The sequence below is a fragment of the Colobus angolensis genome, unplaced genomic scaffold, assembly GCF_000951035.1.
Source record: "Colobus angolensis palliatus isolate OR3802 unplaced genomic scaffold, Cang.pa_1.0 Scaffold383, whole genome shotgun sequence".
NCBI classification, from domain to species: Eukaryota; Metazoa; Chordata; class Mammalia; order Primates; family Cercopithecidae; genus Colobus; species Colobus angolensis.
In genome coordinates this window covers 2,352,800-2,372,336 of record NW_012117188.1, presented here as the reverse complement: position 1 = coordinate 2,372,336, position 19,537 = coordinate 2,352,800, and the positions used below count along the sequence as shown (strand labels likewise).

General features: G+C 36.5%; 1 protein-coding gene across 2 annotated transcripts in view; it reads right to left on the bottom strand.

Annotated features, from left to right (window-relative positions):
- The window catches only part of NNT (nicotinamide nucleotide transhydrogenase), a 111,868-nt gene that overhangs the window by 49,850 nt on the left and 42,481 nt on the right, over nt 1–19,537 (bottom strand). For both annotated transcript variants that reach the window (XM_011954499.1, XM_011954498.1), the window contains exons 11-17: nt 16,062–16,223; nt 14,777–14,887; nt 13,482–13,627; nt 12,376–12,571; nt 9,513–9,746; nt 7,993–8,153; nt 5,508–5,687 (exon numbers count right to left, since the gene is read on the bottom strand). In XM_011954499.1, coding sequence (XP_011809889.1) covers nt 5,508–5,687; nt 7,993–8,153; nt 9,513–9,746; nt 12,376–12,571; nt 13,482–13,627; nt 14,777–14,887; nt 16,062–16,223 — 1,190 coding nt within the window. The remainder of the gene's footprint in view (nt 1–5,507; nt 5,688–7,992; nt 8,154–9,512; nt 9,747–12,375; nt 12,572–13,481; nt 13,628–14,776; nt 14,888–16,061; nt 16,224–19,537) is intronic.

Sequence of the window (19,537 nt, the reverse complement as noted above, 5' to 3'; positions counted from 1 at the left end):
TATGTAACAAACCTGCACGTTATGCACATGTACCCTAGAACTTAAAGTATAATAAAAAAAAAAAAAAGTCCAGTGAACAAAGAGCCTCCATCACCTGTATCATACAGTCCTGCAGAAGATCACAGTAGTAGATGTACTGCTGTACAGAGGTAGAGGGACAGAAGAGAGTGATAAATAAACAATTTTATTTTAACTCGGCTTAAAAGGAACCATTATTTCCTCCTATAAAACTGAATGAAGAAGAAGGAAAGAATCTCTGAGGACATTTAATTAATGTGTATCCACTTCTGATGGCATCTTAGGGACAAAAAAAAAGGAACCACACAGTAGTTTAACAATCATAGTCAACTTGTTAAACACCTATCCACAATTACATCACCATTAAGCTATAATAATTCCATGTGGTCTCTTAAAAATGAAATTATTTTCATCTCTAAATTTACCATTGCAACATCATAGTCTCAACAAATGTTTAGCGTTTATGGTTCTGTTTTGTTTCTCTCTCTCTCTCTTTTTTTTTTTTTTTTTTTTTTGCCTGCTTAAATGATTAATGAGACTATCCTATGACCGCTGTTCCAGAGATTGAACAGTTCTCAGCTTCCAAGACAAAGAATTTGCAACACTGTTTAAGGCTGTTCCTTTTAAGCTATTAAGCCAATAATTAAAATTGCATTCTACATTAAAGAGAACCCTAATTCACATAATTCTGAACACACTGTAAGAAATCAATCTGAAAGCAAAGGACAGGTCATAAAACTGACAAAGTCAAAGCAATAATAACATATACCATTTACTAGCATCTCTCATTTCAATGCTTTGTAGGTATTAATTAATCACAAAGGAAAAAAACATTTTTGATTTGGCTTTTGATCCACTTCATTCTGTTCTATTTTCATTTGGAACCAAGCAGCAAAGTGCAAAAATCAGAAAATTTGATCTCAAAATGCTGTTCAATTTTTGTAAGACCTCTATTTCTGAGGCAATCTGGATACTATCACAAACAAACTGTAAAATCATAGAGAGGTTAATGTCTATATGGTATTTGGGTATCATTGATTTGAGTTGGTTGTTTGGACACTGTCAACATTTTTCAGTTTTTATCATCTTGGATATTGTGCAACCACAGCACTGAGCTCAGAGGACACCCAAAAGAATTCTTTGTCAGAACAAAAATTCAATTGTGGGGATTGCTGGTTAGCCATTTGGGGTGCATTCCATTCCCTCACCCATAATAAAATCACCCTGTTCTAGTTTGGACTTGCATGTTTCCTTCAATAAATAACAGTGAAGGTCAACATACTGGTACCACGTTAACTCTACTATATCTGCTATCATAATATATCTGGCGAAGACTCTAAAACATGAAATAAGCTAACAAAATATTTATCTAATGTTCACTTAACAAATCAATTTGTGTGAATGTGCCAGGTACTTGGCCACACTCCACAAACACAAAGGTGAATAATAAATGGTGCCTTACAATACTTTCTCAGTAAAATGAGAATAATATTTCCTACCTTCAGAATTTGTGTGGGGATTAAATGGGCTATATTTTGTAAAGCATCCAGCATAATGCCTGTTATCCTGCACTAATGCCTAATTTTGAGTAGCTATTTTATTTTTACGATTATACTGATCTACCTAGAGCTGCTAAGCACAGCCATAAGAGACTGAATAAATCTATAATTTTCTATAATAAAGAAGTATAAAGAAGGTTTATCAATGAAGGTTAATGTAAAAAGTGAGAAATCAGAAAATTTTAGAAGAAAAGATAATTTCTATCTTCAAAATCGAAAAATATGACAGGCTCATATTTGCTGGTTTCTGACTTGTTTTGTAATAATGCCTAGGAGTAGAGATCATACAGTAAGACAAACACATTGAACATCACAAGTAAGAGCTTTGACTGGTGAATGCTTTGTGGAGATCAATTTAGCAATATCAAAAGCCAACAAAAAGTTCTTACTCCCTTTGACCATGTAATTGCACTTATAAAAACTAGACCTAAGGAAATAATCAAAGATGTATAAGAAGGAAAACTGCAACCAAAAAAAAAAAAGAAAGTTAAAAACAACTATTATGCATTTGAATAAACAGATTCTGGTATATCTGTGTGCTATAATAGTAGGAGCTAAAAATTATTAGAAAATTAAACATTAATTAAACCTTCATTAAAATTAAGGTTAGATAATTACATAATATATTCAGTAGAATGTATTTAAACATATTCATATAAAAAAGACTAGAATGTTAACTGTTAAGTGGTAATAGAAGTTTAGGTAATTTTATTTTTTTATTTATCCTTTTCTGTTGCTTCCAAATTTCCTACATTAAACATCTTTGATTAATTGGATTTTTTTTTTTTTTTGAGACAGGGTATTACTCTGTCACCTAGGCTGCAGTCCTGTGGTACAATCACAGCTCCCTGCAGCCTCAACCTCCCCAGGTGATCCTCCTGCCTCAGCCCCTCAAGTAACTGGGACTACAAGCATGTGCCACCATGCCCAGCTAACTTTTATATTTTTTGTAGAGACAGGGTTTTGTCATGTTGCCCAGGCTGGTCTTGAACTCCTGGGCTCAACTGATCCACCTGCCTTGGCCTCCCAAAGTGCTAGAATTACAGGTATGAGCCACGGCACCTGGCCAGAATTTTTTTTTAATTAAAACTTCAACTGTTCTTGAATCCAAATTATTAATCTGACCCAATGTGATATTTATGGCCTCAGGCAGCTATCGGAATAATTTGGTAGCTCTATATACAGAATAGGAATACAAAATATCTATGGAATGCTGATGGTAAAAGGCATGCCTGTGGCAGTGAAATGGAAAAAAAAGAAATAGAAGACCTAGAGAAAACAAGTCAAAAAATATAAAAGAATAGGAAAAATACGAGAAAGATGATATAATTGCAGAACACATAGAAGAGAGTACTTTCAACAAGTACCTCTTGCTACCTTATTCTAGTGTTACAGAAGAGTTACTCTAAGACTTACTATGGTTGCTATAACTAATAATAATAAAAGACACTAAGTGAAGAAGGAAAAGGAGAGTAATGAGAGACACAGACAGAAATGTGGAGAGTACTCTTCATAAATTTAAAAACCTAAAGAAAACCGTTTTTTAAAAAGAATAAAAAGAGAAATTAACCACGCTGACATTTCAAGAACTAGATATAAGTCTTCTTCCCTCCTCTCCCCATATCAGTATGCCATAGGCTTTGTTAACATTCAAATCCTTCAAATCCTCCCATTTAACTTTAAAAGCCACTGACAAACCTCAAGTTTAAGTAATAATGAAAATCTGCTGCCCCCTGCTGGTCATTCAAATTCATCAACTGAAGCAAAATCAAACTAAGGGTTAAAAGCACTTTTACAGAAAACTGTTTCTAGTACAACTTCATAAACATTTTTCTTCACAGATGTTTCTTCTTTCTGTCACAAAGCTGACACTTTTCAAATAGGATACATAAACCTTCACCTTTCCAAATTCCCCAAGCAATTTAGGTGATTTAATTTTAAAACCCCTTAGCTTGTTTTGAATTTCGGCTATCAAACCCTTTGTTTGGCAATACAGCCTAAGAAACAAAAATATATTTTTTACTATGAAAAGATACTTCAGCCTTCCAAATTACAATGAGATTTTCAATTAAATCGTAAGAAAAATCCTGAGTTGTAAAATAAGGCAGTTTTTTAAAATATTGTAATAAACGAATGAAGGTAGAGTAAGTATCTGATATGGTTTGGCTGAGTCCCTACCCAAATCTCATGTCAAATTGTAATCCCCACATATCATGGGTGGGGGGGCCTGGTGGAAGGTGATGGATTATGGGGGCTGACTTCCGCCTTGCTGTTCTTATGCTAGTGAGTTCTCACGAGACCCGGTGGTTTAAAAGTGTGTGGCACATCCCCCTTCACTCTCTCTCCTGCTCCACTACGGTAAGATGTGCTTGCTTCCCATTCACCTTCCGCCATGATTGTAAGTTTCCTGTGGCTTCCCAGTCATGCTTCCTGTTAAGCCTGTGGAACTGTGAGTCAATTAAACCTCTTTACTTCATAAATTACCCAGTCTGAGGTAGTTCTTCACAGCAGTGTGAGAATGGACTAATACAGATCCCTTTCTTGTCTAAATTATTTATCAGTGTAAAATCACATTCTGGTTTCACTTAGCTTCATACTTGTACTGTAACAGTTATTCAAAAGTATTATTTAGACAATAACACCTATAATTTGAAAAAAAGTTCTACTCAAACCTTTAATTATAATATTTGCACAGCATCTTCTTGCCATCAAGAAGAGAACTTGAAACAAACAGAAAAGCTAGGAAGTATTAGTGTTGTTACTTTTTTCTGTTCTTTTTTTAAAAAACCATCATCACACACTGGGTCCTATTGTGGGGAGGGGGTGGGGGGAGAGATAGCATTAGGAGATATACCTAATGTAAATGACGAGTTAATGGGTGCAGCACACCAACATGGCACATGTGTACATATGTAACAAACCTGCACGTTGTGCACGTGTATCCTAGAACTTAAAGTATAACAAAAAAAAAAAAAAAAACCATCATGCTGACCACAAAACTTCTAAGGTAGAAACTCTCACAGATGAGCAACAGAAGTGTAAATCAGAACGACCTTTCCAGAAACATGGCTATAAGTATAATGAGGCTATAAATTCTAGGACTCTATCTTAAGACAAAAATCTGAAATGTCAAAGATATATACAAAGAGAAATCAAAATCAAACAACTTCATATGTATAGCATTAAGGGGAAATTAAATAAATTTTGTATATCTATATGATGGATTAGGGTAAAGTCTCTTAAAATAGAATTTTTAATGACAAAAAGTCAACAATATAGCATGTAAGTTTTTTTAAATGTAGGACAATATACAACATGGTCAGACAAGTAAATACACAGATATGCCATACATAAGGAAATAAACCAAAATCTTACCTGTTTATCTCCAGATGGAGAGAGGCACTAGAAGATTTTCATCTTTCTATTTAATTTTCCTAATTCTTTACAGTTGGGTACCTTAAAGGCAGTCTTGGAAATTTATGCAAATGAAACACTCTGCTATTTCTGCTGAAGAGAATTCAAAGCTACCATATTCTTTTTTTTTTTTTTCTTTTAAGATGGAGTCTCGCTATGTCACCCAGGCTAGAGTGCAGTGGCATGATCTTGGTCACTGCAACCTCCGCCTCCTGGGTTCAAGCAATTCTTTGCCTCAGCCTACCAAATAGCTAGGATTACAGGCACCTACCACCACGCCCAGGTAATTTTTGTATTTTTAGTAGAGACGGGGTTTCACCATCTTGGCCAGGCTGGTCTTGAACTCCTGACCTTGTGATCCACCCAGCTTGGCCTCCTAAAGTGCTGGGATTACAGGCGTGAGCTACAGTACCCAGTCTACAATACTCATTTTTATGGCTAATAAAAGAAATGATAAGCACATCCATGTTTTCAGAAAGTCATTTCCTTTTCTTTCACTTATGTGTTGTTTCTTACCACACACATGATGTATGACAGGATAGCACCAGACGAGCCTATGAGTGCACCCACAATGGTCAGCAGATTGTTGTTGAGCAGGAAGCCCTCTGCACACAAGGCCCAGCCTGAGTAGCTGTTCAGCACAGTGATGACGACGGGCATGTCGGCACCCCCAATAGCAGCTGTCAAAGTCACACCCTAGAACAACAAAGTAGAACTCAAAATTAATAACATAAAAATAAAACCTCTGGCATTTAACATTTTGCTCCTTAATTATTCTAGCTTTCCTATTAATATATTTACATATAAGTTCCACTTCTGGTAATAAGTGTCTCCCATCTAACCAACACTTCCACAGGTATAACAACTATAAACACCGAGCCACCCACCCCCCTAAAAAAAATCTTTACATTTAAAAAAAACACTTTTCAGTGATGAAAAACAGGCAGAAACTGGAGAAGTGTCTACATTTGGAAAAACATAACAACACCAAGTGAATTTCCCAATTTTTATGGCTTTAGACTGAGGGCAATCCCCTGTTGGTACCAATTAAAGAAATTATAAAATATAAGCCCACAGTCTTACTGGCTTGAAGGTCCTGAAGATAGTATTTGAGATGACTAAGGCAGCTGGAAAGTAATAAGGGAAATCCCACAAAGGAGCAGGCTAGAGAGAGGGAGTCCCAGTTTCTGTGTATAAATTCTACTCAAATCTCTGGATGACTCTTGAACTATACATAGATGAGACAGACTCCAAGCAATCCTGTTAAGGATAAAGTATTTCAGCTGCCCCTCCCCACCATAAGGGAGTCAAAATTTGGAATTTGAGTTTAGCCAAGTTAGCCGGCTACAAAAATGCATAAATAAAAAGTAATAATCAATACCCTTTGAAGGAATATAACATAATCCAAAATGTCTATAATGTATCATTAACAATGTCTGTGATACAACTCGAAATTACTAAACACAGGAAAGGAAAAAGCTTTTTGCTTATTTCACATATTTTTACCTTTTTTTGTTTGTTACAATGAGAGCATATTCATGTACTACTCATTTAAGCCAAAAACAATAAAATAAATTCAAAAAATACTTTGTCTAAGACATTCTCATAGAACCAATAAATCCTTTAAATATCATATTCACTGCTTCCCTGAAACAACAATTCTTAAAGTTTTGTTTTGTTTTGAGACAGAGTCTTGCTTTGTCGCCCAGGCTAGAGTGCAATGGCATGATCTTGGCTCACTGCAACCTCTGCCTCCCAGGTTCAAGCGATTCTCCTGCCTCAGCCTCCCAAGTAGCTAGGAATACAGGCGCACACCACCATGCCCGGCATATTTTTGTATTTTTAGTAGAGACAGGGTTTCACCATGTTGGCCAGGCTAGTCACAAACTCCTGACTTCAGGTGGTCCACCCACCTCGGCCTCCCGAAGTGCTGGGATTACAGTCATGAGCCACTGCACCCAGTCACATTTGTATATCTTTTATTTTGAGACTTCATTAACCTATTCTGCCTTATTAGATTAAAAATATCAAAATTATTTTTCTTTTGTTTAAAACAAAAATCAGTGCAACAAGCCAGAATAAAATTAGACTATGAGCATTAATATAAAGATGAGATTTTAATTTACTTCTCAGTGATCTCAAGTTTCTGTGTTGAAATCATGACTTAACTCTCATAATCACACAAAAATAAGTATCATTTTTACACTATAAATTAGGTGTTTCTGAATCAAGGAGCCAGTAAGTATTTCATAAGCAATTGCTATGTGTCTAACTTTGTGTTAGGCACTGTACATAATTTTTTTAACTTAAATATAAACCTTATCTACAGATTACACACTGAAAGAACATGAGTAACAGTGAATAACAGCAAATAATAGCACTGCATGAAACAACATCATACATTGATATAAGATGCCAGACTGTCATATAGACAACTAAAAACTACTGTTTCAATATACTAAATGTAAAAATTACAGAGAAAGAGGAAGGCTGAACCTATCATAAAAGGCTTAACTGAACACTCTCACTGAGCATATGGGGTTTTTAACTGCATTTCATTTTATACTTATTTGATTTCATGTCATATCTTCCAATGATGTGAGAGCAACTAGTGGGCAGAGACTATCTTACTTGTATTGTATAAACCCCGAAGCACTATTTTGTAGGGCTTGTCATATAGTAGGCACCCAATACATTGAAACCCTTGGCCTTTTTAAGCTCCTGTTCACCAACACATTGATCCAGTGAAAAGACTCCAGAGCAATAAAGGCGTCTCATGTGACAACTTTAAAATGAATAATTAAGTTGCAAGAAAGAACAATGTTCTTCCTACACTCTTCTGTGTTTTCCAGATTCTAAAAGGATGAACATGTGACATAATTTTAAAACATTTTTATTCCATCAAGGTTCTTGATGAGATAAAAATCTGATTACACTTTAATCTAACAAAATATTACCAGTTTTTCACCAAATATGTACTTTTCAATCTCTGACTTCTTACCATGATAGCAGAGAGAGCAGACACAGAACCCAGACAGGCGATGCCAGTGGTAAAGCTTGGGTCCACCATGAATGGGATTATCCCGCCCACACTAGCAGCCAGTAAGCCTGCGTTGAGTAAGTGCCTTCCAGGCAGTAGGAGAGGGGCAGATTTCAGGAGACCTAGAGCCAAGCACATAGTAGTTAGAATTCAGAATGTGTTGTAAGAAACCCCCTCACACACACCCAAGTGTGTCTTTTAATCCTAAACTACCAAAATTTAACATTAGCATAACATGGTATTTAAAATATTACTTTATATTACTAGGTATGAAACAAAAGCAAATTAGAATTATTATACATAATAAACATGAACAGAGACAGAAAAACTATGGTTCGACTTCAGTATTCTTTTCCCTATTTTGATCACAAAACTATTTCTTTCCTTTTTGTCATGAAATCTTAAGAAGTTATTTTCTTACGTATGACCAACACGGAAGTTGTTAAGTGTGGGTTTATTTATTTAAAATTTCATGCATGCCAGTCTTCTGACAAAAATAAAGCATAAAAAAGTAAAAATAAATAAATAGAACTTCAATATGGAATCCTAGCACACTAGTATTTCAGATTCTATTAACTGAGCCCAAGGAAGAAGAAACCTTGTTTGTTATTTGTTCCTAAAGGCAAAGCATGAGATAAAAACGTTTGAGGTTTGAAGTTCTTTTATGATTTTCAAGTTCTGTGGAAGTTCCCCACTTAATTTTCATGACTTTATTACTGAGAGGCAAGAACATGTTTTTAAATCACAAACTAGTTTCTCTAGAGACTTTTTTGTAAAAACACTGACAGCAGCCTCTGTAGGGTTTTTTCTCCACTTCCATTTTCATGATTGACTTTACCAGCAGCAAAAGTTGTCATGCTAGAGTCCTAAAGTGAGTATTTGTTTTCAAAATAAGTACTGTTTACTACTCACACAAACTTATTTAATAAGTTCCTATTTTGGAAAATGTATAAAGTTCATTTCTATGAATTCTACACAGTCATCTCTAACCAAGGATTATGAGGATGCTGTTTTGTTCACATGTATTATCAAAAGTCAACTAGTCCCTCTATGCAAATTCCTGTGCACTAATTTCCTCCATTAGCTGTCTGCAAATGAAACAGCTTCAAAGCTTTATGAGCCTTGTTAAGTATCAATAAAGGGGAAGGATGGGAGGAAAAACACTTTTGCAATTTCTGAGTGCTATATGAATACTCTTCACCTAACAGTTTTACTGTTAAGGTATTTTCCTTTTTTTAATCTTTTTTATTAGTAGTAATATTTGATTTTTTTATAAAAAGTAGAGATAGGGTCTCGCTATATTGCCCAGGCTGGTCTTGAACTCTTGGGCTCAAGAGCCTCCCACCTCAGCCTCCCAAAGTGCTGGATTGCAGGCATGAGCCATTGCGCCCAACCATGTTAATGTATTTTCTGAAATTAAAATGGATCCCTAAATGCCCTAAACATAGCTATTTACCTCTATGTTATGCTGAATCACTTACCCTGCAATTTTCCATAGGCAATGAGAGACCCACTAAAGGTGACGCCACCAATGTAAGTGCCGAGGTAGGCCACAATCTTGGTGAGATTTGCTGCCGCATCCGTAGCAAAATGTGGATATTCTATAATGTACTCAGCTATGCAAGTAAGTACAGCTGCCAAACCCACTAAACTGTGAAAAGCAGCAACTAATTGAGGTAAATCAGAAATCTGGATGCGTTTGGCAATTGTCAATCCTGTCATGAAATGAAGGTCAAAAATAAATTAAAACTTGACAAACTTTTGAGAAGAAACCACAACAAAGATCACCCTTAAGAATTTCCACCATTGACACAAATAAATATTATCTAGTTCCTAGTACGGGCTAAATATTCTATACAGGGGCTGTACAGAAGGTAAGGGCACTAGTTGTATACAAGTTGAGTATCCCTTATCTGATACGCTTGGGACCAGAAGTGTTTCAGATTTTAATTTCTTTTTAAATTTTGGAATATTTTCATATACATAATAAGATATCTTGGGAATGGGACCCAGGTCTAAACACAAAATTCATTTATGTTTCATATACATACAACCTGAAAGTAATTTTAAACATTTTAAATTATTTTGTGCTTGAAACAAAGTTTGTGTTAAGTATTTATGTGTGGAATTCACCACTTGTGGTGTCATGTCACCACACAAAAAGTTTTGGATTTTGAAGCATTTCGGATTTTCGGATTAAAGATGCTCAACTTGTATACCCTTTCAAAACAACAGCTTTTCTCCACACACCTAAGCATGACCCAACTCCAACGAACCCCAACACGCAGCATTAATGCATGCCTCTTCCCATCACAAACTCCCAACCTTCCCCTAGCCAACACTTCTTCAGACTACCTAAATCTCTAATCAAATTCCCTTATATTCTCCCCATTACAACTAGGTCCTCTTCTCTATAACCAGTGCTTGCTCCTGAACACATAAGAAACACCTGGAACATAAAGAAGATCTTGGTTTTCAGGTGGGTAGGTGGGAGCAAAGTCTCAAGGTAAAGAAATGCAAAACTCTGGGCAGTAAATACCCAAATTAGGAGCCTCTGAAGGAAGTGCATGGCTATAGGTAGGTGACACAGAAGGAGTAGGGCTCTGAATATTCACTAAGATCACATCTAAAGGTTTTCCCGCCATGAACCTATAGCGCAAACATTTTCCTTCAAGTCCCTTTCCAGAGATTATCAAGAAAAGAGTCAAAGCTTTCCTGAGGAAGTATAAAAGGACGCCTAAAGCCAGTGTTGCACTGGGAAACATTTAATAACCAGTTCCACAGGAAAGAAATACATGCACATACAAATACATGAGATTTAACTGATATAAAGGTGGCTAGCACACAATTTTCAAATAATAAGAAATACAGTGTTCTTTATTGAAAATTCCATGTACACAAATTGACTTTCATAGAATGTTTTTATGGATCTTTGCTAAACTCTTATATCTGTAGCCAACCTAGTGTTTGCAACTGATGAATAAGCATACTTCCAACAGGAACATTGTTTGATATTTATTTTTATTTACTTTAATAACTAAGATGAAAGTAAAACAACAGAATGTATGTGAGAACTTCACTCATTTATCAACCATGAGTGACTTTATTGCTGAATCTGATAATAGTTTTCAAATACTGGAAGAGTATTTGCTCAATTACTTGTGCTATTCACAATGTCACAGCTACAGTCAAAACATGTGAAGTTTAAGCTGCATCATTAACATTTTCTCCATCACTTTCTCACGTCTGGACAATAAACAAAACAATAAATCAAGCCCAGATTGTAGCATTTGCCTATTTCCATACTGCAATACTCCTACCAAGTAAAATTTCAATCTACCAATGTGATGTCATTGAATGTAGAATTGGAAAGAGATGTACCATAGCCCACTGATACATAGCATTTCTTCTATACACATACAATAGATATAAGTAACCTCAAGAGCATAGATAATAAAACCTAGTAAATTAATAGAAACTTATGAGTTTTTAATATTATTACCTTTGTTTCTGATTTATTTAATTTTAAGTTTATGTAATTTAGTATTTAATAATGGCTCTGTTTAACAATCAACTTTAAAAATTCCTGGAAAAAAAATTTTTTTTTTTTTTTTGAGACAGAATCTCGCTCTGTCATCCAGGCTGGAGTGCAGCAGCATGATCACAGCTCACTGCAACCTCCACATCCCAGGTTCAAGCGATTCTCATGCTTCAGCCACCCAAAAAGCTGGGATTGCAGTTGTACGCCGCCATACCCAACTCATTTTTGTATGTTTAATAGCTACAGGGTTCACCATATTGGCCAGGCTGGTTTCAAACTCCTAGCCTCAAGTGATCCACCCACATCAGCCTCCCAAAGTGCTGGGATTACAGGTGTGAGCCACCAAGCCCAGCCTAAAAATTCCTGAAAATTTAACAATCCAGCACACAACTGAATAAAATTAAAACAGTGGTTTTTCTGCTGGCACATGTTTTTTCATTTTTAACAGGTCTATGAAGCAGAATCTTTGGCTGTTATTTATACCTAGCAGAACAAAAGTTAGCTTATGTATAGTACATACATAAGGATTCCAATCCCCCATTCCATTATCAGCTAATGGGACACAGTCAGTAAAGGAAAATAAGAATTGAGTATAGGATATGTTGACTCAGTTGATGCATTTACTCAGTGTTTTAAAATGTATTTGAATGAGAATTACACCAACTGGGATGAATTTTCACCAAAATAATATTAACTCAAGCAACTTCCATGAACACAATTTAATTATTTCATCAATATGGACTTTAGAAATATATATTGAGAAACTGGAGTTCACATAAAGGCAGAAGCCCACAAGTGCTTACCAATGGTACCACCCAAAGCCATCGCTCCAGACATCTGAGCTAGTAATTCTGGGCCTGGTTTTAGGACTCCGAGGGTGGCTGCCAGTCCTCCAGCAACCCCAATCATGCCCAATGCATTGCCAAGACGCGCTGTTCCCTGGGTGGAGAGGCCAGCCAAGGCACCAACACAGCACAAACCCGAGCCTAGGTACATGATCTTTTCAAAGGAAAAGGGGGAGAGACAGATTATTAAAACCTTTGGTCTATTAGCTTAGAGACTTCAATATATTTCCTACCCATTAGGAATATTAACATACGAAATACTTATATTGTATTTGCACTTATACCATTTATATAAATTGGTTTCTTCTGGATTTGCTATCATGCACAAATACACATAAAAGTACCTAAATTTAAATGGGGTCATTATTGGATCTAAAAATACTAAACTTGACCAAATGCCGTAAAAGAGCCAACCCCTGACGTAAGTGCCAGGGGCTGTGCCATATGTTTTATCTGTGTTGTCACAGTCTCATGAGATCCACAAGAGGGAAAAATCATTATCCTCATTTTGCAAAAGAGAGAATCAAAGCTTAAAGAAGTTACATACTTTCTTCAAGGCAAATGATCAATAAATTGGAAATCTGGAATTCAGACTAAGGTCTTTCTGACTCACTGCTCCAACTCTTCTCAAAAAAGAAATGTTCATTCAATAAATACTGCATGTTGGAAACACAGAAGAAACTAAAAGACAGTCATTGAAAAGAAATAGAAAATACGGAGTTCAGAATTGTTTCATTATAAATCCACAACAATCTAGCTAGATACGTAATGAAGATATTGATAACCTTCCTAACTCCTTTTACATGTGGAAAAATGTAACAAAACAAAGACATAAACCCATATTTAAACTCAGTTACCAGAAAAATCTGTCTCTAGAATCCAGGGTCCTGATCCTTAGGGGAAGAGAATGCTTGGTTTGACCAAGATGTTTCTAGGGTTATTGTTGTATTTGCTTGACAGAGTTGTATTTGCTCGATAATTTGAATTAGGATAACTAACAATGTTAAATCTAATAGAGAAGAAAATATTGTGGTAAATATAAAAACTTACAAAGAGCCTCTTACCTGTTCAATGTTATAACCACTGTAGAGGGCAGCTAAATATCCACCAACAAAGGTACCAGCAGGGAGCAGATACAGGTAGTTGTATTCTGGGGGGTCAGTGGGACGCTTGAACATGTCCAGCATTCTCTGAGTTACCAGAAAGCCACCTTAGCAAAGCAAAGGAAATAAAAAACATAGTATCTCTTTGAGCTCACTGAGCAATATGATTTTTTAAAGTGCTACATTTTTTCTATTTTAAGCACATCTTTATCACCTAGGAATAAATATAATTTAAAATAACATTTTGCAACCTCAAATTTTTTTTTTTTTTTTTTTTTTTGAGATGGAGGCTCACTCTGTTGCCCAGGCTAGGGTGCAATAACACAATCTTGACTCACTGCAATCTCCGCCTCCCAGGTTCAAGCTATTCTCCTGTCTCAGCCTCCCGAGTAGCTGGGATTACAGGCTCACGCCTCTATGCTGAGCTAATTTTTGTATTTTTAGTAGAGAGCGGGTTTCATCGTGTTGGCCAGGCTGGTCTCGAACTCCTGACTTCAGGTGATCTGCCCGCCTTGACCTCCCAAAGTGCTGGGATCACAGGTGTTAACTACCACACCCAGCCAAAATTTAAAGTCATTCTATTACTCAAGTCAGTTTCATTAGAGAGGTGGGGGAAAAAACAGTAAATATATTCAGGAAGAAAACGCTATCAGAATGCAAAACTAAAAGAAAAAAGCCACTCAAAAAGCTTGAGAATGTGAAAGATCAAAGATTGGCATCTTTTTCTAGTAGGTTGTTACATTTGTAAAACCCTATAAAAAATTATAAAAGAGAAAAATACCATATCAACAGGCACCAGGTTTCTTGGACACATTAAAGAATTTTTAGCTACAAAATAGCATCAAACAAGTCTCACACATGAGTGATGTGCGAGGCTTTCAGTTTCCAGGAACTAACGCTGGCTGGGATAAGGCAAAAGACTAAAATTTGATCTAAAATTATACTCATTTATAGGTGTTATGGTGACAGCTCTAACCCAACTTACTTCAAAACTATGCACTCAGTAACTTTCCAGTTAACTTGTAGCAAGACATCATTTTGTTTGTTTGTTTTGGGGAAATGAGGGTTGTTCTCTCATCAAGAGTTTCTAAAAATTACAGATGGGCAAAATAACTAATATTCCTGCGCAAAAAGCATTTACGGTCTGAGTGAAACCTTTTTTAAAGGCACAATTATGTCTATTTTATACTGATTTATATTTGCTTTGTATGTCTCCATTGAAAATAGTCCTCTGAGACCTTTCACTGACATCATACCTGCAATGTTGACGGAGGATATGAATGTGGCAAGAGTAGCAAGGCCCTGAGAAGTTGTGGAAGGATACAAATGTCCTCCCATCAGTGCCAACCCACCAACTGCAGTCAGCCCTAGAAAGAAAGCATCAACATGGTGAATAGTGATAGTGACACCACCAAATCAAATATCATAGCTGAAGTACCTCACATACATAGATTCATAGAGGGTAAAGTTCTCAATATCAAAAAACAAGGCAGCTTTCTTATACCCTCATTAAAATGAAATAAACAATTTTCCTTATGCAGACTGTGGATAACACACCTTCACATCATTCTCACTGAAATTACTACTGTGGGAAAAGGGTTAACAAAACTTTTTCTCCTTCTGCATTGGAACTGGACTTTCCTTTAACTTTCTAGCTATGTTCCTCTAATACAGATATAAATCCACCAATGTTGTAGACAACATTGCTTATGGTTAAAAAGTGACCCTGGTAGATAATTTGCGTGTAAACTAGAAGAAACTATTAATGAACTGTAAATGTCTGCTGGGGATGCCTAGCTTTGGGTTTTCCTGACTACAGCACCTTTTGGAGATAGACATGTTCCCTGCAGAAATCCTCGAAGCTGTGCCTATGGCAATGTTATAAAAGATGACTATTGGCCCTGAGGCTTTCAAGCCAGGACAGCTCCCATGCTTGTCCAGTGTAAGATTCATTCCCTCATATCTGAACCATTGCTAGGGGACAAAGAAAATAGATCCTGGGCAGCCGCATGGACTGCTGCTGCTGCATGAACTGCTGAAAAGACTGGCACCAAAGAGAAATGCCTCATGCCACCTCACTGGAAAGCGATGATTTCCTGTACCATAGCTTCATGGTGAACCTGATGCCACACAGGGCCTATTGTAGCCTTGGTAGGCTGAATGTTGAGTTGAATTCAAGGAGAGCCCTATAGGATGTTGCAACTATGATTCTGTGGAACACTGGTTTTCAAATTTTATCAGTGGAATCCTTTCCTTAAAAAAAAAAAAAAAAGAATCAAACTTGGAAGAAGTAACAGTGGCTCTGTCCTGCTTGAAATGGGAGCAGCCCAAAGAGCTGACACACTTCCACGGCCTCTTACTTTGCAGGACCATATTCCACACCCTCTCGGAGTCTGGGAGCCGTTAGATCACCAAAGCAGATGCCTCGGATGCCAAGCAAAACAACTTGAAAACACACTTTATAAACGTCATTGATAGTCCTCCTAGAGCTGAGTAAGCCTATGAAAACCTGAGATGAGGAAAAACAAGAGAGGAACAAACCTGAGATTGCATTCGTCACAGACATTAGTGGTGAGTGGAGAGCAGGGGTCACTCCCCAGACGGTATGATACCCCACAATGCCAGCCAAGCCAAAAGTGGTCACCATCTGAGAAAAGGCTAGATTGGGAGCCGCAATGCCCAAACCCAGTATCCCCGTGAGACCTAGAGAAAAAAAGTAAAGAGTGTGTGTGAGCTGACATCCAGTTGTCTCAGTAAGATTAAAAGCACACCCATAAATATGTGAAATAGTCAATGCTTTTAAATTCCACTCCCTTGCCAGTAATGAGCAGATTTTTTAGACATTTGACAATTAAGAAGTAGGGGGATGGAGGAATACTGTGGACAAAACCCAACTTTCTGACCGCCCCCCCAAAATAAGCTATAAAGATCTAGTAATATTTATGAGTCACCTTAATAACAATTTGCACATTTTCCTCTGTGTAGTTTGTCCTCTTCCCTGTTTTAACTTTTATTGACAATGCCACATATGTTCATACAAGCATTTTTATTCCCGATTACAGGCCTATAGAGGATCTACCAAAGCATTTTCTACTGCAAGACACAACCTTTATAAGACAAGACTTTTATGAGGCCAATTTTATGTCACTCTCAGATTTGGCTGAGGAATAGGGGTTTTAAAAGAGTAGGAAGAATTTCATTCACTCCAGCACCTCCCCAAAACATATGGCTTCCACCCACCCGGGACACAAGTTTTGCAATTGCTCCTGAATCTGGACTGGACTGTTGGCCAGGGCAGTCAGCTCCAGCCTCAACACCAAGTCAGCAAACAGGATTTTACAAAGAAAAGGAAAAAAATACAAATTAAATTAAGAATGTGCAGAATACAAACAGCTCTGAACATACATCTTTAATTATCACCTTCCTTGATAGCAAACATGTGGACAGTTGTTCTGCAACAGAAGAAAGGGTTACCTAGTGGTCAGTAAAAAGAAAATGACAGTGGGTGACCAGGGAACTAGAAGTTAACTTTCCTGAATAAGGTACCTTTTTCCTTGATGTAAACTATTACTTTGGAAGTGGCACCACTGAAATATCTAGGGATTGACATTAATTTTACATTAAATCATTCAATATGACTGTAGTTTTAATTAATTTTCCTACCCACATATCATGTATCCAAGGTTCCAGTGCATAGCCCATTGACCATCTGATTAGAGAGTCAGGTACAACACTGTTTTGTCTCCCAGTTAAAAATTAGAGAAGTTGTATAGGGTTGTGAATAATAATATGTTTTCTTAAGTCAGTCTGGTTTGAATCCTGGTTCTGCTGCTCCCTAGCTGTGTCATCTCAGGCAAGTTACTTAATCTCTCTGTGCTTCAGGTCTTCATATGTAAAATTATCAACCCTCTCTGTCTTCATCTGGAAAAGAAAATAATAATATACCCACTTTGCTGAATTCTTGTAAAAAATAAATGAGCTAAGGCATGTGAAGTATTTAGCACAGTGCCTAGCAGTCAGTAAATGCTAGCTATTATTATGACTGCATTAGTCAAGAAGCACTACCTTATTTAATCCACGGTCCTTTGTGTTAGCCATCTGTGACAAAAACTACGTCATATAACTGAAGGTTTTCTTATCAACTATTTAATAAACTAATGTCTTTTCTATCATATATTTAGTAACATATGTCAGACTATATTTCTATATCTGTATAACAGAGGAAGAGAAAGGCTGATGAAAGAAGAGAAAGTAAATCACATTCTTTGAAGAATGCTGTTCAAATACATTTTTAATACATATAAAAGAAAAATGCTTATTTTTAATATAAAAGAGGGAGTTCAAGATAAAGAAAAACACATATAAGTTCATCCTTTCATTCACTGGAATATGCCACTGTTATATATATTAAGAAGCAATATGCCCTGATTCAAGAAATATAAGAGAAACCAAGAAAAATAAATCATTATATGTGCCTTGCTACATTTCCTTATGAATCTGAAAGAGAAATGGAAATTTACAATCCTACTCATAATATGTTCCATGTACAACACAATAACCTCATTTATTTTGTTTTTTTAACAAATAAGTGCAAGTAGGGACACTGCTTCATCTACTCACAGTGTTCACCACTAGAGGCTTTTTCAGTCATTTTGCTGAGACTTGCTCTTTATTCAAGGAGAGTTACATGTTTAGCTTTAAAACATCTGGACTCACATGGGAATTTGGAGGATGCTGAGTCTACAAGAATTCTATGTGCTTGGTGCTGGTCCTTAATTCTTTATAGTTTGCTTTTGTTTTGTTTTTGTTTTGGCTCTGAATAGATCTAAACATTTTTAATTCATTCTTTGAGACAGAAACCAATTTAAAATCAAATATCCATATTTAAGCCTCTAACAATGCATAGCCAGAATGAATATTAATCACCACTTTACAATAAATTATTTAGTGTTTCCGTGAAGATGAATTTTAAAACAAAGAATTTATGTTAAATTATAAAGAAAGAGATCTAAATGAAAATATTGAATTTTTTTACAAGTTGAGTAACTCAAAATGTTAGTCAAATGTTCAAGGACTAAGGCCTATATTGTAGTGTTTATTCTTTAAGGCAAACATTTGGTTCCCTTGTCTTACCCATGTGTGCAGATAATCACAAGTAATATTTCAGAAAAAAACAGAAAAAACATAATTATATTTATATGCATTTAACACCAGAACAATATGGCATACATCACTTCTCAATACATTTGATGTAGATAAAAGTAATCTCAGCACACTGGCAGGCCAAGGCAGGAGGATCACTTGAGCTCAGGAGTTCAAGACCAGCCCGGGCAACATGGTGAAGCCCCATCTCTACAAAAAAAAACACACAAAAATTAGCTGGGCATGGTGCCATGTGCCTGTAGTCCCAGCTACTCAGGAGGCTGAAATGGGAAGCTTCCTTCCTCAACTCCAGGAAGTTGAGGCTGTGGTGAGCCATAACTACACCACTGCACTCCTACCTAAGCAACAGAAAAGACTCTGTTTCAGACATATATATAATACATATATTTTTAATATATATAAATAACTGTATTTAAAATGTTTTCTGTAAAAGGAAAAATGTTTATTGCCTGCATATCATTTCACATGCTTTCATTCCAGTATTTAGCACACTGACTCTATTTATTGCATCAATAAATGTAATCTCCATTTCCGTACAGGTGAGACAAGTAGTATGTTGCTGAAAAACCAAGTCTATCAGGCCTGATCACTAATGGAATCCAAAAATGACAAAAGCATTTCATTTACTAATTTTAACAATTAATATATTGCTTGCAGGCTGGGTGCGGCGGCTCACACCTGTAATCTCAGCACTTTGGGAGGCCAAGCCGGGCGGATCATGAAGTCAGGAGATTGAGATCGTCCTGGTTAACATGATGAAACCCCATCTCTACTAAAAATACAAAAATTAGCCGGGCATGGTGGTAGGCACCTGTAGTCCCAGCTGCTCAGGAGGCTGAGGCGGGAGAATGGCG